The sequence below is a fragment of the Dipodomys spectabilis genome, unplaced genomic scaffold (genome assembly GCF_019054845.1).
Source record: "Dipodomys spectabilis isolate Male_0828 unplaced genomic scaffold, ASM1905484v1 ptg000262l, whole genome shotgun sequence".
Classification (NCBI taxonomy): Eukaryota; Metazoa; Chordata; class Mammalia; order Rodentia; family Heteromyidae; genus Dipodomys; species Dipodomys spectabilis.
The window spans coordinates 3,482,466-3,505,533 of NW_024870939.1; the positions used below are offsets into that span (position 1 = coordinate 3,482,466).

The window sequence follows — 23,068 nt, forward strand, 5'->3', positions numbered from 1 at the left end:
TGGAGGCAGCTGTTAAATAACTTTAATGGTGTGTAAGAGTCACAAAGGAGGTACATTTTCTCCCAGGGCTCTTCAGTGCCATCATCAAAGCTGGTTAGTGCAGGGAGGTAGGGCAGTATTGTTCCAGTTTTTTTTCCCCCAGGAAGGGTTTAGAGGGTCCCAGCTAACTCCAGTAATGAGCTCCCCTCAGTACCATGGCAACCACAGCTCAAGAACAGCTTCTGTTCTCTCTCCCCACCTACCCCTAGTCCAGGAGAGGAAGAGAAGGCCAAGCTGGCTAACTTGCTGCAGGCAGTGTCAGATCCAGAGCCCAACTGTACATAGGTCATTTTCTTTTCTGGACAGATCCTGTTGTCAGCACCTTGGCCTCACACTGGTGACTGCAGCCAAGTTCGGAATGGGCCTTTGCTGCTGCAGAGGCCTCTGGACTGTGGGGACCGCTGATTAGGGAGGGGGGCAGCCAAGCGAGAAGCCCCAGGGGAGTGGTCTGAGGGGACAGCATCCAGGGAAAAGGTCCGGGGTCTCCCCCAGGGCATAGGGTGGGTCCAAGATGGGGCTGGGGTCACTGAGGCAGGTGAGCAGGGGCTAGGCAAGGCAGGCTGATCTGTGAACATAGCTAGCCAGGGTGGGGGCGACTCCAGCCTTGCGCCCTCCCGCTGGGCCAGGATGTCTGTCACCGCTGCGATGTCATCCAGCGGCTCAATAGCTGTGGCATCAGGAAGGGGTTGAGGGGAGGGTGCTAGTCAGAGCTCAGGCCCCAGGCCCACCCAAGCCCTGCTCATCACCTGTCACTGTAATAGGAGGAAAGCAAAGCCCGGATCTCAGCCGAGATTGCGTTATCCTGTAGGAGCAGCCCTTCACCTGGGCTCCCTGAGGCCATAGGCTCTGATAAGACTGTGGGATTCAGGGTAGAGGGGAGCAGAAGTAGGTGAAGAAACCAGGAAAGAGGAGGAAAAACGAAAGCGGTGCCAGGCAAGTGAGAGGTCAGAGGAAGAGACAGGAATCCGCATGCAGAAAGGGAAACAGAAAAGAAGAAATTAGGAAAAAATTTCATGAAATGAACCTTTTGGGGTTTTTTTTGGGGGGGGGCAGTGGTGGTGAGCTTTAGAGGAGGTAGTTCTAAGAAGAACTGGAGAGGAGAAAGGAATATAATAGGACTGGGTGGGATTTGGGTCCCCAGAGATCTGCCTTAGCCCAAGGTGCACTTTGTTTCCATTATCTGGGTTCCCTTAAAGCCCTCAAGCCCAGTTCCCGCCAGGTTCCCTAAGTATACCTTCCTCTCACTCACCCATCTCATGATATAAGGACCCCTGCTTGGCCAGTGCTTGAAGGGGCTTCCTGGGAGCAGGAGTTTCAATTTTCATGACTTCATCACAGCACTGCTTCCACTGGCCTGCAGGAAGAGCACTAACTGTTAGAGGGCCAGGTTGCCTTCTCTCTTGATACGTTTTCTTCCATTTGTAAAAGAAAACAAAAAACAACACATTCTCTCTTAGCTTTTTCATTCAAGCTGGCATTCTACCACTTGAGCCACACATCCATTTCTGTCTTTTTACTGGTTAATTAGAGGTAAGAGTCTCTCAAATTTGTCTGCTTGGGCTGGCTTTGAGCCATGATTCTCAAGTCTCAGCCTCCTGAGGAGCTAAGATTACAGGCATGAGCCATGAGTGCCAAACCAAAATCAAAACCCTCATTTTCTCCCAAAGGTTCAACCCAGACCCGTTCTCTCTTACTCATGTCAAAGAAAAGCTGCCACAGTGCCTCCATCCAGTTCTGCAGGGCTTCCCGAGTCTCTGTCTGAAGGGTGTGTGTCACCTCATCATCCCCGTACTGGTTACTGATGCTAAGGGTGAGGGGCCGTCCAGGGGCCTGGTCTGGCTCCCCTGCCCGGACCCGTGTCTCCTAGAAGAGGAATAAGTGGGCTACTTCCCGCTCCTTCTTGGTCAGAGAACTCAGCAGTGATGTGAGTCAATGAGGTCATCCCCTCCTAGAAGGAAGTGCTATGGGCTTTCTCTGACCCTTCACATCTGCCTCCTAATGGAAAGAATGGCAAGAAAAGGCTGGGGAAGAGACAGTCCATGCCTAGTCAGGGAAGGAGGAGTAGGTTGAGAAGGGAAAGAGGGACAGAGATGGGCACCAAGGCCACGGTTTCCAGTAGTTCAAAACATAGGTAGGGATCTGGGGTGTGCCTTGATGATAGAGCACCTGCCCGGCATTTTGATTTTGATCCCAAGCACCAAAAAAAAGCAAAACAGAATCAAAACACAGTGGGCAGGAAAGCCAACAAAAGGACTAGGAAGCAAAGAAATGCAATTAGACCTGGGTAAGGAGAGAAGAGCAGCAAATTACCATAGATACAAATAACAAGCTGAAGGAAACTCTGAAAGAGGACTCAAAGTCCGAAACTGATGGTAGAATTCTCTGAGACTCTGAAGTGGCTGAAGATGGTGAGTAAGCAAGGTGACCTTTCTAGTGCTGCTGGGGGGTAGAGCAGTAAGGACCCCTCTGCGTCCTTGGCTCTGAAGCAGGGTGTGATGTTGTTAAGGCAGGAAGCCAGCTTCCCTGTCTCTGAGGTCTGCCTCCACTCTCTTAGGGCCTGAAGCAGAGGCACCTAAGCCCAGGCCCCCGATGGCCTCACCACTAGGGGACCCATCACCTTGTTGATTGCAATAGTCAACAGCGGATCTTCCCCAGTGTCTGCATCCTCGGGTCGATGGTAACAGAAGAGATTTGTGCCTTTCAGGACTCCATACACTTGTGCCCCGTTCTGTAGCTCCCCAGCTTGCTGCATAAATGACTCCGTGTTTCCTGGGGGGAACATACTCCCCAGCACCTCCTTCCCAATCCCCCACTGACAGCCTGCCCTTTTTGCCCACCCCCTTCCTGTCCCTCTCTGGTCTTTCCATGCCCCCATCACCCACCCACATCTTCATTTTTCAATAGCCCTAGGTGATTCAGCTTGCCTTTGCCTCTTTCCTGTTCCCTTTAACTCCTCAGAGCCCCCTCACCTGCACTCTGAGGGTACCACTGGCAGTGGGCTGGGTCATGCAGAGAGGCTGAGCTGCCAGACGGCAACACACACTACCATAAAGGGGCAGCCAGGCAGGATTCTCCTCTAGGGAAGGAGGAAATGCAGGGTGAGGGTGCGGAATGAGAAGGGACGTGACATGTCATGTTCCCTCTTGCCATCACCAGTGCCCCCTCCCACTACACACACATACCATGACTGGCAAGAGTGAGGTCATGTGTACGGAACCCATCTTGTACTGCAGCCAGAGTGAGTGTGGTGTGAGCCAAGAGGTGGTAACGAGGACCTCTAGAGGAAAGAGGAGGAAGCATCAGTTCATATTTTCCATAACAGGAGCTCTGAGAGCTGAGCATAAAAAACTAGCTCGCCTCCTCATCTGGTTGGAGTGAATATTAACTGTTCATCACACTATGGAACTTGAAGGATCTGTGCATTACATATGTTATGCCAACTGTATTCCCTTGACAGTCCTGTGATGTTGATGACATCTTCACTTAATAGATGAGTCAACTTAAGGCTTACAGATATTAATGAACTTGCCAGTAAAAGCCAAGTACTGGTGGCTTACACCTGAAATCCTAGCTACTCAAGAGGCTGAGATCTGAGGATCACAGTTTGAAGCCAGCCCAGGCAGGAAAGTCCATAAGACTCTTTATCTCCGATTAGCTGCCAAAAAGATGGAAGTGGAGGGGGCTGGGAAGGTGGCTCAGTGGTAGAGCGCTTGCCTTGCATGCATGAAGCCCTGGGTTCAATTCCTCAGCACCACATAAAGAAAAAAGCAGGAAGTAGCGCTGTGGCTCAAGTGGTAGAGCACTAGCCTTGAGCTGAAAGCTGAGGGACAGTGCCCATGCCCAGAGTTCAGGCCCCAGGACCGGACCAAAAAAAAAAAAAAAGATGGAAGTGGAGCTGTGGCTCGAGGTAGAGCATTAGCCTTGAAAAAATGCTAAGGAACAGCATCCAGGCTCTAAGTTCAAGCTCTAGTACTGGCACAAGGAAAAAGAAAAGATGTAAGCTGCCAGTAGTTTATAGCTCCTCAGAGTCTGTGATTCCATTAGTACCTCCGGATGCCTCTACCACAAGCCCAGTCTACCCTGTTCCAACTAGGGACCTCTGTTGTGTATGTGTACATCTATCTACAATCAAGAGCAGTTACAAGCCCAGAGCTTGACTTTCTCTGCCTTCCTATTGGTCTTGAGGATTGGCTTAGGCCCAGCTCTAAGGTATGCCAGAATGCCTTCCAGCCATGACATATAAGCGTGTGCTAGCAACAGTGTAAAGTGGGCTGTGATGTTCAACACGGCTCAAAGGCCACCTGTGGGCAGGACACAGAAGCTGAGAGCAGTGCGGGTGGTGTAGATCTTACCCCACAGCTGGAGTGGGTAGCAGGATGGTACTGCTTGCCGAGCCTGCAGCACTGTCCAGTGATGCTCGGACACGCTTCCCTGAGGAGCGACCCAGAGAGCTGCTGAGCTTGGTAGCAAGCCTCTTGGGAGCACCAGCCAGAGCCCCTTCTTCATCCACACAAGCCCCATACAACTCCAGCCGCAGTTCAAAGTCTGGCCCTGCCTCAGTGCTGCAGAGGTGCAGAAGGACAAAGACTGTGGTCACAGGACGGGCACGCAGTAAAAGATGGGATAAAGTACTGAAGCTACACCGAGAAAACCAGGTACCCATCTTCCTCCTCCTCTTCCATGTCCCTACCCCAAATTGCCCTATGGGAGACTGGAGAGCAGAGTGGAGAAAGGAGGAGTTGTGATACTCACAAGAGCACATTGTTCTGAAAAGAGATGTCTGTGAGGGTCCTGTCCACCAGAATCATCTCTGTGTCCTGAATCTGTTCCCCTAGCTGCAGCAGCAGGAACACAGCCCAGCGGTGCAGGTCTGAATATACACACATACATACATACATACGTACATATATCGGGGGTATGGAGTGTGTGTGTGTGTGTGTGTGTGTGTGTGTGCGTGCGCGCGTGCACGTGCGCGTGCATGTGTACATACTCGCCACAAGAACCTTTAACCTCAGGGGCACTCCCAGGGTGTGGAACTCACCACCTTTGTTCTTGAAATATTCTGTGTCCTTCCACATGAGTGGAATCCGGAGGTCTAAGGGGCAGAGGGGTAGGAAAAGGGGTTGAGGAGATGACATGGCCAGATGAGGGGAGCTAGCAGCTGGGGCAACTGCTTCTTACCAGAGATGCAGACCCGGCCTCGGCATGGGGTGCGCTCAGCAGGCAGCCGGCTGTCAGAAGGCCTGTGGGTAGATCACCAGGTCCTGGCCTAGACTCCACACACAGTCTTCCCCTTCCCTTGCTCTGGTTCCCAAGGGCTCTGGAGCTCTCTGGTCCCAGAGTCCCAGCCCAGAGGTCTCTAGCCAGGCTTGTCATGGGACTGAGGGACTTTGATGGTGAGTTGTTGCCAGAACCCAGAGGTTTGCTAGGTTTCAAGACACTCCAGATCCTCTGCCTCAGCCCCCCGGAATCCTGGGATTACAAGCATGCACTACCACTCCCAGCTTCATTTCTTCTTTGATATAGAAGTGCAACTAGGTCAGCCAGAATATAATTTGACCAATGTTTGATGAGATAAAATATCACAAGGGCTGGAAATGTGGCTTAGTGGTAGAGTGCTTGCCTAGCATGCATGAAGCCCTGGGTTTGATTCCTCAGTACCACATACACAGAAGAAGCCAGAAGTGGTGCTGCAGCCCAATTGATAGGGTGCTAGCCTTGAGCAAAAAGAAGCTCAGAGACAGTGCCCAGGCATGAGTTCAAGCCCCAGGACTAGCAAAAAAAAAAACCCAAAACATATATATATATATATGTATATGTGTACACACACACACACACACACACACACACACACACACACACACATACACATATATATCACAAGTAGGGAATATTTTTATTCCATTCACCATAGTCCCCTTGCCCTCTCCACTGCCCCTCCTTCCAAGTTTGATTTCTCATATACCTTCCTGACTAGGTAAGCGTCACCTTCCCAGTGCCTGGGGCTCCCTAGAGCTCCACATATTCAGCATCCTCCCCTCCACACCCGTCACTGGGATTCTCTGAGCCTGTGTCCATCTCCAAAGGTGACAGCCAGTCTGTCCATACTTATTTATCATGGCACTCATATACTTTCTGTCTTAGTGATGTGGCACTGATAGAAGTATATTTGGCTTCCAGGAGTTGGGTTGGACCTCACACCTCCTTGTGAGGTGACCCAGGCAGAGCAGTGCGCTGGCTGGCCACCTGAGGAGGCAGCGTATGCCCAGAAGCAGCTGCCCTCCGTGCCTACTGGCCCCTTAGCTACAAGGGACAGCTGTAGAGTCTGCTTCATCTTCTGTTAGCTCCATGGTAAGCTAGCACCTGCCCTTGATTCAGCCACCATGGCTGGCACTATAAGTGAGGAGCTGGGACGATCTCTCCATGAGGCAGACTGCTTTGCCAGAAGTCAATTCTCCAAATGGCAACTTACCCAAAATGGCCAGTTGTCACAGCATCCCCTGAGCCATTTCACAGTGGGTGTGTCAGATGAGCAGAGTCTACCATCAGGGTACTGTGTTTCATATTCAGCAGCTAAGCCCTCTTAGAATGTGTGATCTAATTTATACGAATGGGTAGCTTTCCTTTAAGTGGGTTTTTTTTTAATGATTTGTTTTCCTGATTTCTGCTTCTGATGGTAGATCTCAGGTATAACAAACTATTGTCAATTGTTGTAAGTTGGTCATTTAACAAATTGGCCATTTGCCTGGGTTCGATTCCTCAGCACCACATAAGCCGAAAAAAAAAGCCAGAAGTGGCGCTGTGGCTCAAGTGGTAGAGCATTATCCTTGAGCTGAAGAGCTGAGGGACAGTGCCCAGGCCCAGAGTTCAGGCCCTCTACTACACCCAAAAAAAAAAAAAAATACACAACAAATTGGCCATTTGGTGAACTGGCTTTGAGAAAATTAGTTTTCCAGAAGCTAGCAAGCCAGCCAGACTTATCAGATCCCAGGTAAGACTTAGCAAATGAGTGCTTTTGCTTGACTCGCCATCCATTAGACTTCCAGCTCCCATAGAGCTCCCAAATGAGCTTTACCGAGTCCAGCCAGCCCTAGCTACTCTAGATAACACACCACAGTGGAAAAACTCCAAAGTGTCCTCCATTCCCCTCACAGGCCTTCCCAAGGAGGTGGTCTGCAGGGTGGTCTACACTCTGTAGCTTTTGCTGTAACACCATCACCTGGAAAGCCTCTTGCTCCCACTGAGGTCTTGCCCCCCCCCCCCCCCCCCTGCTCACCGCCGGCTGGTCTTCCCCAGCACCTGGGCCTCCTTGCGCCGCTGCAGCTCGCCCATGTAGCTTAGGATGCGGCTATTGCACACCAGCAGGCTCTTGGTGGCCTCCAGAGTCTGCTCTCTCTGGGAACAGGCTGCCAGCAGCTTGCAGGCCCCTTCCCTCATCCGGATCTCATGGTCTAGCTTCCTCTGCAACTCTGTGTCCTAGCCAGGGAATGATGGAAAGGAAATGTCAGTCAGGGAACAGACTAAAGCACACTCCTTCCCCAGTCCCCAAGTTTACGAAAAACTGACATAAGGCTAATGGTTTATGCAATTCAAGAGCAAGTATAGAGCCAGGTATGGTGGTTCATTCCTGCAATACCTGCACTCCAGAGGCTGATGCAGGAGGATCTCATATTTGAAGCCAGCCTGTTCAAAGCCTGCTTAAAGTTCTAATCTAGTCTGAGCTACCCAGTGAAGATCCTATTGCAAAACAAAACTTAAAAAAGAAAAAAACAAGCCTTGAATCTCACCCAAAACTGCTCAAGAATAATCAGAAAAGCCCTATAGAAATAGTCTTCTTATTCATTTGATGTTTAGGAATACAAATTCCTTCTGCCTCTTTTGAACACAATTTGGATTTGTATATCCTTTCTTCTAACTATCTAATAACTAAGTTTATTTTACAGATATAGTTAACATATTTAAGTAGACAACTCCATATGTACAAAAATATTTACCAAACATTGTTTCATTATTTTTAAAATTATTTTATTTTAGTACCAGTACTGGAGCTTGAAGTCAGGGCTTCAAGCTCTTGCTTAGCTTTTTTGCTCAAGGCTAGCACTCTACCACTTGAGCTACACCTCCACTTCCGTTTTTTTGCTGGCTAATTGGAGACAAGAGTCTCTTAGATTTTTCAGGTTAGCCTCAAACTGCAATACTCAAATCTTGTCCTCCTAACTAGCTTGGTTTACATGTGTGAGCTACCAGTATCAGCTTAACCATTAGTCTAAAGGAGTCTAAAGCCCTTTAGTAGGACATTGGTTAAGTAAGTTACAACATCTCTACCATGTAATATTGCGGAAATTAAAGAATAAGTTAGACATATGTATACAGATTTTTAGGGCTGGGAAGGTGGCTCAGTGGTAGAGCGCTTGCCTTGCATGCCTGAGGCCCTGGGTTCGATTCCTCAGCACCACATAAGCAGAAAAAGCTGGAAGTGGCACTGTGGCTCAAGTGGTAGAGCGCTAGCCTTGAGCTGAAGAGCTGAGGGACAGCGCCCAGGCCCAGAGTTCAGGCCCCACGACCAGACCCCCCCCCCAAAAAAAAAAACCAAAAAACAAAACAAAACAGATTTTTAAAAACTCAAGCTGGGCACCGGTGGCTTACACCTGTAATCCTAGCTACTCAGGAGGCTGAGTGAGATCTGAGAATTGTGGTTCAAAGCCAGCCCGGGAAGGAAAGTCCGTGAGACTCTTATCTCCAGTTAACCACCAGAAAATTGGACGTGGTGCTGTGGCTCAAGTGTTTTGAGCGCTCACCTTGAACTGAAGAGCTGAGGGACAGCACCCAGATCCAGAGTTCAAGCCCCACCACCAACAAAACAAACAAAAAAACACTCTAAAATCTGTAGCATGAGAAAAGGACAATATCATACAAGCTATAATTCATGTGTGATATATGTACTTATGTGTGTATATTTTCATGTACAGATACATAGGTGTGCATACTTAGTCACCAAAGTTTGTGATCCTGGGAACCTGGACAGGAAAAGAGATTTGGGGGAACAGTGGAGACATATATCAAGTGGTATGCTCCCATAAATCTTCATTTATGCCACACAAAACCCTATATGCACTTCCAAATAGGACATCCTCTGTGTGTTCTGGCCCTCTGAGCTTGGGAGATAAGGTCAGAGTGAAGAATTGGAATAAGAAAGCAAGTGGTTTAAGAGTGAGGGGCTGGACAGGTCATGCCTAGGGGTCGAAGAAGAGGTCCTGGGAAAAGCACCAAGAAAAAGAAGTAGTGGTACTTAAAAAGCACCGGATAGATTACCCAGCTCCTCTAAGCCTTTGTTTTCCCACCTATAAAATGGAGATGGAAATAGTCCCCACATCCTAGAATTGTGAGGACTCAGTGACACAGGCTGTAAAGCACTCTGCACAAAGCCGAGCACACAGTATATATAAGTGATAGGGATGCTGGTTTTCACCACAATGCTACTTTTGGCAGGAGTAGATTTTACCCAATGAATACTGGAGCATCCCCGTGCTGTCCAGCTGGGAAAGGAGAGCTGTAGACATTAAGGCTGCTCCAGAAGTGCCTTGTCATGGCATAAATGCACTCCCAGGAAATAGACCCTGTTTGTTTCTGGCTGAGGTGATCCCAGGTGGCTTCCAAGAGGAGGTGGAAAACAGATGGGACAGGGAATAGGCAAGTGGAGACATCCAGTTGGAAGAGGGCAGTGAATGTGACCCGTTCAGACCTGCTCCCTCATCCCAGGTCGCCTTCTGTTCCCTGGTGGTTCCAGCCTTCAAGTGTCCAAGATCTGAGCACCTCTTCCAAAAAGCCTTGGCCAGCCTGCCTGCAACTTCTTCCTTCACTGTTTTACTGAGCCAATGTGTTTGGCTGGACTGTCAGCATCTTCAACACTATCCGCCATCCATCTCCCAAAACAGGCAACCCCGTCCCAAAGGGACCCTCCTCCTGGAAGCCCACCCAGCTGGCATGGCCCCTCCCAGTCTAGCTTTGTCTGTGGGCAGCAGGGTTCTACCTCTGCTAAGCATCGTTGATTGCCAACCCCTACCCCACTTTATATCCCGTTTGTTTCTACCCTAAATACCCCCCCCCCAAATACATTAACTCCAAAGAGAAGCGGGAAGCCAGTGGCATCCTCAAGTCCCTCCCGGCTAGCCTAGCCCCAGTCCAAGCACTCACGGATCCTTCCCTAGCCCTGTCCATTGCTCCGTGTGGCACAGGGGTTCCAGGGAGCAGCACTAGCCCGTGGAGCCCGCTGGGGCCCGAGGGCCGCGGCCGCGGGGAATCTGAGCAGCCCAGCGCCAGTGCAGCATCCGCAGCGCCTCCGCCTGCGGCGCTCGCTCAGGGCGCGGGTGACATCAGATCCCAATTGCCGCGAGAGTGGCTGTGGGGCTCCGGACGCCCACAGCCCCTCCAGGAGCCTGGCCCTTGCTGTTGCACAGGACCGCTGTCCGCATCACCTTGGAAAGGGCGCCGGGCCCATAGGGAGGCGCGGGACCAGTCCAAGGTGACCCCTTGCTGGGGAAGGGGCAAGGCTGGTGGGGAGCTATATGAAATGAGCACACTGGAGCCCAGAGATGGCTCTGGACGCAGCATGGGGCCCACGCGTCTAGCCCATTTGCCCACCACCTTCCAGCCCCAAACCCACTCTCCCAGGACTCAGGGTCAGCAGTGCCTTAGAAAACTGGCTCCCAGCCTTTTGTATGGAGAATCTCAGAAGCGCACTCAGGTTCTGGGATCTTCTGCTTTGTCATCTCCTTACCCCAGGGAACATTCCTTGTTGCTTCCTCCCCAACCTGACCCTACATGGTCCCCAAACATAGACAGCATTTCCTGGGAAAAAGCAGTTGAGTCTCAGCGGGACCAGGGTCAGATCCCCTGGGGTGGAAAGAGGAGGAGTCATGGGCAGAAGCCCCAGAACATATTAGACCCTCTGTAGACATCCCCACCCTTCCCAGACTTCCTGCTCTGCTTCTCACCACCTTCTGTGCCTTTCTGAATCTTCAACAAAGCCTAAGTTCATTTCCCTGGGAAGCTGTGAGCATCTAAGCTCTGGAGTATCAGTCTGTGTCCAGGTTTTTTTGTTGGTGGTGGTGGTCGTAGTGGGGCCTGAACTCTGGGCCTGGACACTGTCCCTCAGCTCTTCAGCTAGGCTAGCGCTCTACCACTTAAGCCACAGGGCCACTTCTGGCTTTTTCTGTTTATTTGGTACTGAGAATCAAAACCAGGGCCTAATGCATGCAAGGAGCCACCTTCCCAGCCCATGTGTCCAGGTATTTTGTGAACATTAAATGGCAACAACTGCTCTACCTAGCCTAGCACATGTTTAAAAATAAACTTCCCCTCACTTCCCCTCACTGTACTTTCAACTTGTCATCTCCTCCAAAATGTCTTCTTGGATTTACTCCTCCAGAACTAGCTTATCATCATTCCCGGAAATGTTAATCATTCTCTCTTTTGAGGGCCTGCTGGATTTGAGGAAAAAGAACATAACATCCTCAGCCTGTGGCTATAGGAAAGTTGCCCATAGTAAAAACTAAGCCCCTCTTTTTCCTTAGATCTTAGGCAGACCTCCAATAGAGAGAATAATAATAAACCTGGGGGATGGGGAGGTCTAGTGCAGAATTTAAACATTTATATATTCTGTATATATAATCTGACCAACCCTTCTGATGAAACATTCTTTGATGATAGAAATATTCAGTAACCATCTTAGCACATGATATATACTTTGAGCAATTGAGGAACTAAATGTTAATTTATTTATTTATTTTTGGTCGGTTGTGGGGCTTGACCTCTGGGCTTAGGTGCTGTTCCTCAGCTCTTCAGCTCAAGACTAGTTCTCTACCACTTGAGCCACAGTGCCACTTCCAGCTGTTTCTGCTTATGTGGTACTGAGGAATCGAACCCAGAGCCTCATTCATGGGAGGCAAGCACTCTACCACTGAGCCACCTTCCCAGCCCATTAATTTAATTTAATTTTTTTTTTTTTAAGATAAGGGCTGCGTTTCCCAGGCTGATCCATAATGGTAGATCCTCCTGGGATTACAGGTATTGGCCACCATACCCACCTTGTGTGTGTGTGTGTGTGTGTGTGTGTGTGTGTGTGTGTGTGTGTGTGTGTTAGTACCGAGGCTTGAACTCCAGGCCTGGGTCATGTCCTTTAGCTTTTTCACTGAAAGCTAGCGTTCTACCACTTGAGCCATTGCTCTGCTTCTGGCATTTTAGTGGTTAAATGGAGATAAGAAGCTCACAAACTTTCCTGCCCAGGCTAGCTTCAAGCCAAGATTCTCAGATCTCTGCCTCCTGAGTAGCTAGAATTACAGGAATGAGCTACTAGAGCCCAGACCAGTTTTAATTTTAAATAAGTAAAATTAAGATTGATCGTGTGCAGATGTAACTAGTAACAGACAGTACAGAGGACTAGGGATGGTAGTAGATTTTATCTGATGTACAAATACAGGACAACTTTTGTAATGTCAGGATCTCAACTGATTTAGCATCTTTCTGCAAAATAAAGGTGACCTTCCCTAGGCAAACACATTAAAGTGTTCCATCCCGATGCAGGAGAAACCAGACCAGGACTGGCACTGTGAGAAGGTACAACCTGCACAGTTTATGCAAAGGCTACACCAAGAAGGATTCTGAGGCACTATCTAGGCTCACTGGCCCCATAATAGGACTAGCTAGATTCACTCTGGTCCAGGGAGTGGAACAGGGGCCGCACAGGCAGCACATGTGCAATAAGTTGCCACTTCTGATCACCACCATTTAAAATCACCCTTTCCATCATTCTTCATCATAAACAAACATGTATTTGTGTGCCAGTACTGGGACTTGAACTCAGGGCCAGAGTGCTGTCCTTGAGCTTTTGTGCTCAAAGTTAGCATTCTACCACTTGAGCCAGAGCAACACTTCCAGGTTTTTAGTGGTTAATTGGAAATAAGAGTCTCATGAACTTTGCTGCCAGGACTGGCTTTGAACCAAAATCCTCAAATCTAGGCCCTCTGAGTAGCTAGGATTACAGGCATGAACGACCAGTGTTTGGCCTAAATACTTTAATCTACTCCTTCATGACTACAACATGAACACCCACCCACCTGATGGTCTTTCACTACCTTTCTTGCCATACCTTTTCCCCCAATCCTCTTTCCACCACTCAGTTTATTCTTTACTCATCTAATGGTTTTAAATGACTTTAGAAACCATTGATGAGGGCTGGGAAAGTGGCTCAGTGGTAGAGCACTTGCCTTGCATGCTCGAGGCCCTGGGTTCGATTCCTCAGCACCACATAAGCAAAAAGAAAAAAGCCGGAAGTGGCGCTGTGGCTCAAGTGGTAGAGCACTAGCCTTGAGCTGAAGAGCTGAGGGACAGCGCCCAGGCCCAGAGTTCAGGCCCCACGATCGAACCCAAAAAAAAAAAAAAAAAACCCCTTCAATAGCACATCATACCTAAAGTACGATCTGAGAACTTTATCATGGTATTCCAGCCTGTAAGATCTAGCCCTGCCCATAAGTTCAAGTCCAATTACATATCAATCACACTGGCTTACTTTCACTCCCATAAAAGCATCACCCTCATCCTCATCTCCGGGCATTTGCCCTTGCTATGCCCTCTGTCTGGAATGCCTTCCTTCCAGTCATCAGATCCAATCATCTCCAAATCCTTCCAGATTTCCACATCTCATGCTGCCTTTCCACATGATGTTGATTACATTCCTGTTTTCACCATATTTTCACTAACAAATATCACATTTGTTATGTGTTTACATGATTCTTATCTATTCTTCCACAAGAATGGACCTTTCTTGTTTTGTTTGCTGATGTGTCCCATGCTCTGGAAAGGAGCTTGGTACACAGTAGGTGTTCAATACATATATTTGAGATCAACCCACCACAAATAAGTAAGTAAATAAATAACTCCAGGCAATCTCCAGGGCCTGAAGAAATATTTACTCCTGGCTCAGCATTTCCTTTCTCTTCTCTAGCAAGGCTACATCCTTCCTTCAAAGCTTTCCCATGTTGAACTCCTCTCTTCATCCTTTCCCTCAAGGGAGTCCTGGTCCCAGGACATCTACAACCACCCACAAAGCTTCCTAAAATTGGTGTGGAGACCCTGCTTTCAATTTACATGTTCTTATGGGTGAAAATGGGCCCAGGTCCACACACTGCTAGGAACTCCTAACAAACAGAACTACCTGTCCCTCTCCCTGCCTTGGGTAAACCCCTGTGCCCACCCCCACTAGGGACAGGCAAGGCTGAGACAGACTGGGACGCAAATGGAAGAAGTGTGTAGTCCAGGGGTAGAAACATTACCTCCAGGCTCTGTGCCATCTGTCGAATGTAGAGCATATTCAGGTCCTCCAGGATGTGCAATCTGTCCTGCATCTCTGTGCCCCCCAGAGTCCCTTCCCTTATCCACCCCTCCAGAGCCGGGGAAGGTGGGTAAGTAATGTACTACAGTAACTCCCCCAGTCTTGAGAGAGGTGGCCAGCTCTTGAGCAGAAAGCAGAGGGACCCCCTGCCCTTCTGCGCTCCTGTTAGACCGCTCTGGCTGCTGTGACAAAATTTCCTTTTCTATTGCTGTTCCAAGGCCTTGGCAGGATCCAGGAAGGGGAAAAAAGGCAAGTGAGGATGAGCGGGGTCCTGGGAAGGGAGGCCAGCTGCAGAGGGGGCTCTGGGCACACAGTGTCCAGTCTTGCTTTGGTGGCAGCTGTTCTCCCAGCTGTGGAAGAAAAAGGCCTTTTCATTCGCCCTCTGGCCCCTCCCCAGCCCCCGCCCACCTCCCTGGCCTGGTCGACAGAGAATCTGTGTGCCCAGAGGGCAGTGAGGGGCAGGCACAGCTGGAAGGGGGCAGGGAGGGACCTTCTCAGGCAGATTCTCCGGAGCCCTAGCGTTTGCTGGGAGGTTGGAGCTCTCTAAAAGGGGCCTCTGGCTTAGTTTGAGAGTTAGAAAGAAGAGCGACAGAAGCAGGGACTTGAGCAGAGAAGAGCCCAGAGTGGGGCAAAGAGGTGAGTCGGTAATGTGGCCCAGTCCCCAGGACCACCCCTTCCAACTCGGCCCCCATCTAGTCCGCCCCACGATTACCTCGCTTTTCCACCAGAAGGGAGGATAGGGGTGTGCCTGACTGCTGCTGCCTGCTCCCCTCGGAGGGCCCCTTCCCTTCCAGACAGGAAACCAGCCCCGAATCCCAGCCAGCTGCAGCCTTGCCCCCCCTCTACCCCTGGCCCACGAAGTCACACTCGGCCCGGGCCGGCGGGCGCTGTGGCTCCGCCCCAGCTCCTCGGCGCCGGCCCCCGAAGGCCAGCGGGACAGATCTCAGGGGGTGGCACTGGCTTTCAGGCCACTCCTCCTGGTGCCCGGCCTCGCCCAACTCCCCCCACGCAGGGTCCGGCAGACCGACAAAGGCCCTCTCCCCCAGTCCACTAACTTCTGACTCCGTGACAGTTTGGGGCACGGGGGACAAGGGTGTGAAAGGGCCTTTGTTCTAGGCAGCCAGGAGGAAAAGGGCAGAAGCCAGGCCTGGAATCCCAGCCCGGGGGAGAGCCACCTCACTTAACCCTTTCCAGACCCCAGAGGGAAGAAGCGGTTGGAATTGGGCAGTCCTGGGCCAAGTGTGGGGCCGACCTTGGGAGCAGGAGCGTCTTTGCTAGGTGGCAATGCACCTTCTCCAGCGGCGCAGCCTCTCGGGACTCAGCCTCACCCCTCCCGTCCCCCCCTACACTAGTGAGTTACGGTAGAGTTCGGCCACCCGCCGATGGCTGGTGGCCCTAGCCTGGAGGCTGGACTCCTCTTAAGACCCAGGAAAGGAGGAGAAAGTTTGGCAGTGAGAAATACTCCATCGAGTTCACACACACACACACACACACACACACACACACACACACGTGTGCTGCCCTTCAGGGAAGCCTTAGGGAGAGGTTCAAAGCCTCAGCCCTGGCCTGGGGGTTGAAAGGGTTGACAGAGGCAGGCCCAGAAGGTGCCGATGGCCAGGATCGACGAACCCACGAGTAGCCAGGTTAAGACCCCCAGGGTATGGAGCTCACGCCTGGCTGCTCACCGCCCGGGGTTGAGCAGAAGTCTGGGAAGAGCTGGCGTTCAAACCTATTTTGGAAATCTAGCTTCGAGATTTTCTATTAGAGCTCACCCCAGACTCCCCCCACCCCCTCCGCCCCCCCCCGCCCCAAGAAGAGGGAGATCACCATAACCAGGCCTTAGAAACGTGAGCCAGCACTGGCACGATTCACGTGCAGGCTGTCCGCACCTTACTTTTTAAGTCCGCAGCTCCGGCCAGGGTGGACGCAGCGGGTGGCGTCTCCGCCCCTGGGCGTGCGCGGGCGAGGGCGGGCGCCGGGGCGGCCCAGGCTGTCTGCGGGAGCCGGGAACGAGCTAGGCAGGGTCGCAATCGCTCACCTCGGGCTGGTCGCAGAAGAGGCTCAGTCGGAAACGGCCTCGTTTGAATTCCATCTCCAGGGCGGAGCCCCTGGCCACGGTCACCCGGCTCCGGTGGTTTCGAGAGAACATGCTGGCTACCCGGGGCACCTTTGCACGTCCAGTGTGCTTCCTGGCGCTGTCTCTCACCAGCTTCGGTCCCTCGACGCCCTCCCTCCCTCCCTCCAGTCCAGCTGGGAATCTCCAGCTGCCCGGTTCCCAAACTCCGCCCCCGGAGACGACACCTGGGCTGGGCAGGGTGCGGCACCCTCCTCTTCCACCCCCGCCGAAGGCCCTGCCCGCCGAACCAGTATGCAGGCGCCCGGCAACTCGGGCTTCACAGTCCCAGAGCCAAAGGCACCCAACGCTCCGCCAGCACTGCGTGGGCGCATCCTCGCTTCCGGCCGGAGTCAGAAGCCTTACCTGGGCATGGGGAGGGGTCAAGAACGCCCCGCCCCCGCCAGCCGCCCCCACCTGTCAAGTCCGAGGCCCTGGGCGCGCGGAAAATCCCCGCGGTCACATGGATGGCGCGTTGCCCACCTCCGGTTGTAGCCCAGCGCAGGCCTGCCAAGCCTCGTCCCTAGGCGGCTTCAGTAGCGATCATTTCAGCTTTAATCCCACAGGTCTCCGTCTCTCTCCTCCATGGGACTCCCCTCCACCGCAAGCTGACCTTGTGGAGGGGCCACAAGACTTACTCCAGTTCCTTCATTGACTGATTCTGGAGTCGGGCCTCAACCATTAAACTTTTTTGTTCTATGGAGATACTGTTATTCTCCCTATTCCTGAAGATGCTTCAAGGATTGTATATGTGAATGCAAAGAAAATACCCAGTTCAGCACCTAGCACAAACCAAGCGGCTCTTAATTGGAGTTGTGGAAGAGAGAGCCCTAGTAACACCTTTGTACCTCTAAATGAAACCAGTAGCTTCAACTCCCAGACCTTAAGTTCCTTAGGAGGGAGAGGGCTTTGATGACTTCAGTTTTGGCCACCTCTCTCTCAGTCGCTCTGCTGATTAGATGAAACAGGATTGGTGAGCACTCCCTGCTTCTGCAAAAACAGAGTTCCCTCCTCTTCCCCAAAAGCTCGATGAGACTGAAAAATGGCAGACTCTCCTGGAGGCTTCAGAACTTACTGGGCCAAACTTGAAAGAGGGCCAGGCTCCTGTATAAAAGCTGAGCTGGAGCCAGGTACATTTTAGCTGGGAGGGAGTCCAAGTTAGAACTTCTCAGCCACCCAGCAGAGCAGCTGAGACACGTTTAATATTGAGATGGTGAAAGCCTTCGCCCTTTTAAGGTCTGGACCCAGGTAGCGGCTAGTGTCCCACCCAGGGAAAGCTAAATTAAAATTACTTCAGAGAAAGAGAAAATGTACCAGTGTATTGAACTGAAATGTGCAGAGGACAAGCTTTAAGTATGGCTTCCCAGAGGCACTGAGCGTCTGGAGGATCGATCCATTTCTTTACATCCCCTGAGTGTGCTTTCCTCCATATTGCCTGTACCTCCCTCAACATAACAAAATTCCTAGGTCTACATCTTCTCCAGCTTAAATTTAAAAAGAAAACATCTGCTGCCCAAGGCTCCTACACATATCTGTGATTCACTGTGAGCGATTTGGAATTGTTCATCCATCCCAAACCAATCATTGTAGCCAGAGGGTTGGCTAGACCTGAACCAGTCACTGTGGATAAGGGAGTTCTGTGTACCAGCTGGCCAGACCTGAGTCAATTTGTGCACTCCTGGAGATGAATTAGAACTCAATAAGGTGGGGAAGAGAGAGAGGCAAACAGAAACAGAGAGACAGAGACAGAGAGGAAGAGAGAAAGAGGAGTAGGTTTATCCAAAAATGATGGACAGGAAAAACAACAAATATCCTCTACATGCAGAAAGGAGCTGTAGTCACAGGAAAGGCAGACCAAATGTTTTACAGGGCTAGAGGCATGCTCCAAGTAATAGAGCACCTGCGGAACAAGCATAGCAAGCATGAATCTCTGAATACCACCAGAGGTAGCAGAGGTAGCTATGAAGTCCATGGTATCTGAGATGAACCTCAAAAGGAAACAAGGAAAAGCATCATTTCGTAACAATTACCAGGTCAAGTGCCAATGGTCCCTACCTGAAATCCTTGCTTCTCTGGAGGCTGAGGTCTGAGAACAGTGGTTCAAAGCCAGCCCAGGCAGGAAAGTCTATGAGACTCATATTCCAATCACCTACCAAAAAGCTGAAAGTGGAGCTGTGGGCTCAAATGACAGATCACCAGCCCTGAGTGAAAAGGCTAAGGGAGAGCACCCAGGCTGAGTTCAAGCCCTAGGATCCATTGTCATTCCTTTAAACTGTAAGCTCTTCAGGGAAGGACAATCTGTCTTCTCCACTATTTTGTCTCAGAATCTGGCTCAACAAATGCTCAATAAACTTTAGTTGAAGTAAATAAAGAAACAAGCAAATTTGAGAATGACATTAAGATAAGCCAACTTGTTAAACTAAAATAATTTATTTCTAATGTTTAATTTTAAGCTCAGAATGCAGTTTTTCCAATAAAATCTTACCCGGAATATATGAAATTAATTTGAGTCAGAGTACCGTTCTGGAAGCTTCAGACTTTGTCCTTCCCTCTAGCTCTCAGTCCTCTGCCCCACAGTAAGAATGAGCTTTGTGGAAGGTTTTGAAAACACTGATTTATTTTTTTACCCTGGAAAGAGGTAAAAGAATCTGTTTGTTTTTTTTTTTCTTTTGTCAGCTGCAGGGCTTGAATTCAGGGCTTAGGTGCTGTTCCTGAGCCTCCTTGTGCTCAAGGCTAGCACTCTACCACATGAGCCACAGCACCACTTCTGGTTTTTTGTTTTGGCTCTTTTTTTCTGTGTTTTTTTTTTTTTTTTGTCAGCTGTGGGGTTTGAACTCTGGGCCTGGGTCCTCAGCTCTTCAGCTCAAAGCTAGCACTCCACCACTTGAGCCACACTGCCACTTCCCATTTTTTGGTGGTTACTTGGAGATAAAAGTCTCAGGGACTTTCCTACCCGGGCTGGCTTTGAACTGTGATCTCAGATATCAGACTTCTCAGTAGCTAGGATTACATACATGAGCCACTGGAGCCTGGCTACTTCCAGTTTTTGAGTGGTTAATTGAAGATAAGAGTCTCACGGGGACTTTTCTTCCTAGGCTGGCTTTGAACCATGATCCTCAGATCTCAGCCTCCTGAGTAGCTAGGGTTACAGGTGTGAGCCACTGGCACAAGGCCAATCTTTTTTTTTTTTTTCTGGGGGTTGGGGGGCAGATGTTAGAGTTTAAACTGGGGGTCTTCTGCTTGCAAGTCAGGAATCCTACCACTTGAGTCCCACCATCATCGTGTGTGTGTGTGTGTGTGTGTGTGCATGCATGCATGTGTGCATGCATGCATGTGTGCATGCACTAGTCCTGGTACTTGAATTCAATCTGGACACTGAGCTTTTTTTGGTCAGTTGTGGGGCTTGAACTCTGGGCCTGGGCACTGTCCCTAAGCTCTTCAGCTCAAAACTAGTGCTCTACCATTAGAGCCAGAGTGCTACTTCTGGCCTTTTCTGTTTATGTGGTGCTGAGGAATCAAACCCAGGGCCTCATGCATGCTAAGCAAGCCCTCAACCACCGAGCCACCTACCCAGCCCCGACGCTGAGCTTTCTTGCTCAAGATTTGTGCTCTACCATTTGAAAGTTATTGCTCCATTTCTGGCTTTTTTGGTGGTTAATTAGAGATAAGAGTCCTACCCTGCCTGGTTTGGAATTGTGATCCTCAGATTTCAGCCTACTGAATAGCTAGAATTACAGGCATAAGCCACCAGTGCCTGGCATATCAACCCTTTTTTGCTCTTTCTTTGTTTCTTTGTTTCTTTCCTTTTTTCCTTTCTTTCTTTCTTTCCTTTTTTCCTTCCTTCCTTCCTTCCTTCCTTCCTTCCTTCCTTCCTTCCTTCCTTCCTTCCTTTCTTTCTTTCTTTCTTTCTTTCTTTCTTTCTTTCTTTCTTTCTTTCTTTCTTTCTTCTTTCGTCTTTTGAGCCAGCATGAACCATAATTCTCCTATTTACTCTTCCCTGCTGGGATGACAGACTCCTGATGTCATGTCCAGCTTTTTATTGCTTTCAATAGAGTCTTTTGAATTTTAGTACAGATTGGCCTTGAACTGGCCTTGAGTCCTTATGATGTAATAGGATGACAGGCACGAGCTACCAGTGCTAGCTAAAATAGATGTTTTGTCTTTTCTTTTCTTTTGGTATGGGGATCCAACCCAAGATGTTGCACTTGCTAGGCAAGGCCAGAGCAGATTTTTTTTTTTGTTGTTAGTCATGGGGCCTGAACTCTGGGCCTGGGAGCTGTCCCCTCAGCTCTTGAGCCACAGCACCATTTCCAGATTTTTCTGCGTATGTGGTGCTGAGGAATTGAATCCAGGGCCTTATGCTTGCAAGGCAAGCACTCTACCCAGCCCCCACAGTAGATGTTTTGAAAGGAAGATGAGCTCAAATTCTTTCTAAAATTGTGTATACAATATGGTTAAGGATTTTGGAAAACATAATTTGACAGTTTCTTGTGCAAAGTAGTTAGAGGGACTGTGTCTAAGGTCAATGAAGCCAGTAAACAGTACTCCCAATCTAGGGAGGAGAAATAAAAACCAAAATTTCTGTGGATTTTTTTTGTTTTTTTGGGTGGGGGGTCCGGTCTTGGGGCTTGAACTCTGAGCCTGGGCGCTGCCCCTCAGCTCTTCAGCTCAAGGCTAGTGCTCTACCACTTGAACCACAGCACCACTTCCGGCTATTTTTTGCTTATGGGTGCTGAGGAATTGAACCCAGGGCCTCAAGCATACAAGGCAAACACTTTACTACTGAGCCACCTTCCCAGCCCTTTCTGTGGATTTATTTGTTTACTGCTACTACTAGGACTTGAACTCAGGGCTTGGGCCCTGTCTCTTAGCTGTTTTGTTCAAGGTTTTACTATTTGAACTACAGCTTTGGGAGGTTAATTGGAGATGAGTCTCATGGACTTTTCCTTCTTGAGCTGGCTTCAAACCATGGTCCTCAAGATCTCAGCCTCCTGAGTAGCTAGAATTATAGGTATAACCCATTAGTGCCTGGCTTGTGGATCTTTTTTAGTTTGTTTTTTGTTGGTTGTGGGGCTTGAACTCTGGGCTGAGGCACTGTCCCTCAGCTCCTCAGCTCAAGGCTAGCACTTTACCATTTGAGCCACAGCACCAATTCCTGCTTTCTGTAATTTATTGGAGATAAGAGTCCAAGCTGGCTTTGAACCTCGATCCTCAGATCTCAGCCTCCCAAGTAGCTAGGATTACAGGCATGAGCCACCAGCACTTGGCTCTGTGGATTTATTTTAAATTAAGAATTTTAAAAATACTTGAAAACATACATGCAATTTATTTATTTATTTATTTTTGTCGGTCGTGGGGCTTGAACTCTGGGCCTGGGCGCTGTCCCTCAGCTCTTCAGCTCAAGGCTAGCGCTCTACCACTTGAGCTACAGCGCCACTTCCGGTTTTCTGGTGGTTTATTGGAGATAGGAGTCTCACGGTCTTTCCTGCCCGGGCTGGCTTTGAACAGCGATCCTCAGATCTCAGCCTCCTGAGTAGCTAGGATTACAGGCGTGAGCCACCAGCGCCCGGCCATACATGCAATTTAAAAAGCACAGTGCTATCACTTTGAAAATAATACAAAGTTTAAAAAAAAAGAATGAGAAAGAGAATACTTCACTCCCAAAGAGAGCCTTACTTCATATCCAATTCCATTTCCTGAGAAAAACATGGAGACACTAGTTACATAGCATACTGAAACTGGACTTGACAGAAGATGATAGCTGAACTTTCCAGAACTGTGCAAGTCAGTTGTTAAACAATGCATTAAAGGTTTTGAGTTTTGTTTGCTGTTTAGTGATAGCAAAGTTTAAACTCAAGGTCTTGAACTTGCTAGGAAATCATTCAACCACTTGAACTATAACTCCAGCCCTAAGAACTGCTTTAATTAAAAAATAGTATAGCTGGGCACTGGTGGCTCACACCTGTAATCCCATCTACTCAGGAGGCTGAGATCTGAGGATTGAGGTTTGAAGCCAGCCCAGGTGGGAAAGTCCACGAGACTCTTAGCTCCAATAAACTATTCAAAAAAAACTGGAAGTAGCACTGTGACTCAAAGTGATAAAGCACTAGCCTTGACCACAAAGAGGCCCGTGACAGCACCCAGGTCCTGAGTCAAGCCCCTGACAGATTGAAAAAAAAAAGGTAGAAATTTACAACAAAATAAATTAAAGCATATATTAAGCTTGGTTGTGTAGAATCACACCTGTAATCCTAGCGTATTCAGGAGGCTTAGATCTGAGGACTGATGTTCAAAGCCAGCGTGGGCAAACAAATTCGTGTGAAGATCTTATCTCCAATTAACCATCAAAAAGATGGAAGTGGGGCTGGGAATGAGGCTTAGTGGTAGAGTGCTTACTTAGCATGCATAAAGCCCTGGGTTCAATTCCTCAGCACCACATAAACAGAAAAAGCCACAAGTGGTGCTGTGGCTCAAGTGGTAGAGTGCTAGCCTTGAGCAAAAGAAGTTTAAGGATAGTACCCAAGCCC

The 23,068-nt window shown here is 49.5% G+C and overlaps 1 protein-coding gene across 3 annotated transcripts; it reads right to left on the reverse strand.

Annotated features, from left to right (window-relative positions):
* Positions 1–7: 7 nt before the first annotated feature.
* Positions 8–16,628, reverse strand: Rtkn (rhotekin). Of its 3 annotated transcripts, XM_042699789.1 has the most exons (13): positions 15,141–15,268; positions 14,370–14,778; positions 7,316–7,515; positions 5,221–5,282; positions 5,081–5,134; positions 4,792–4,909; positions 4,392–4,601; positions 3,222–3,316; positions 3,009–3,115; positions 2,657–2,785; positions 1,734–1,902; positions 1,289–1,393; positions 8–706 (listed from the first exon to the last, which is right to left on the reverse strand). In XM_042699789.1, the coding sequence occupies exons 2-13, from the start codon at positions 14,439–14,441 to the stop codon at positions 369–371; spliced, it is 1,659 nt and encodes a 552-aa protein (XP_042555723.1). In that variant the 5' UTR covers positions 14,442–14,778; positions 15,141–15,268; the 3' UTR covers positions 8–368. The 3 variants fall into 3 exon arrangements, with proteins under 3 accessions (XP_042555723.1, XP_042555722.1, XP_042555724.1); XM_042699788.1 differs by lacking the exons at positions 14,370–14,778; positions 15,141–15,268 and adding an exon at positions 16,467–16,628; XM_042699790.1 differs by lacking the exons at positions 2,657–2,785; positions 14,370–14,778; positions 15,141–15,268 and adding an exon at positions 16,467–16,628.
* Positions 16,629–23,068: the final 6,440 nt, after the last annotated feature.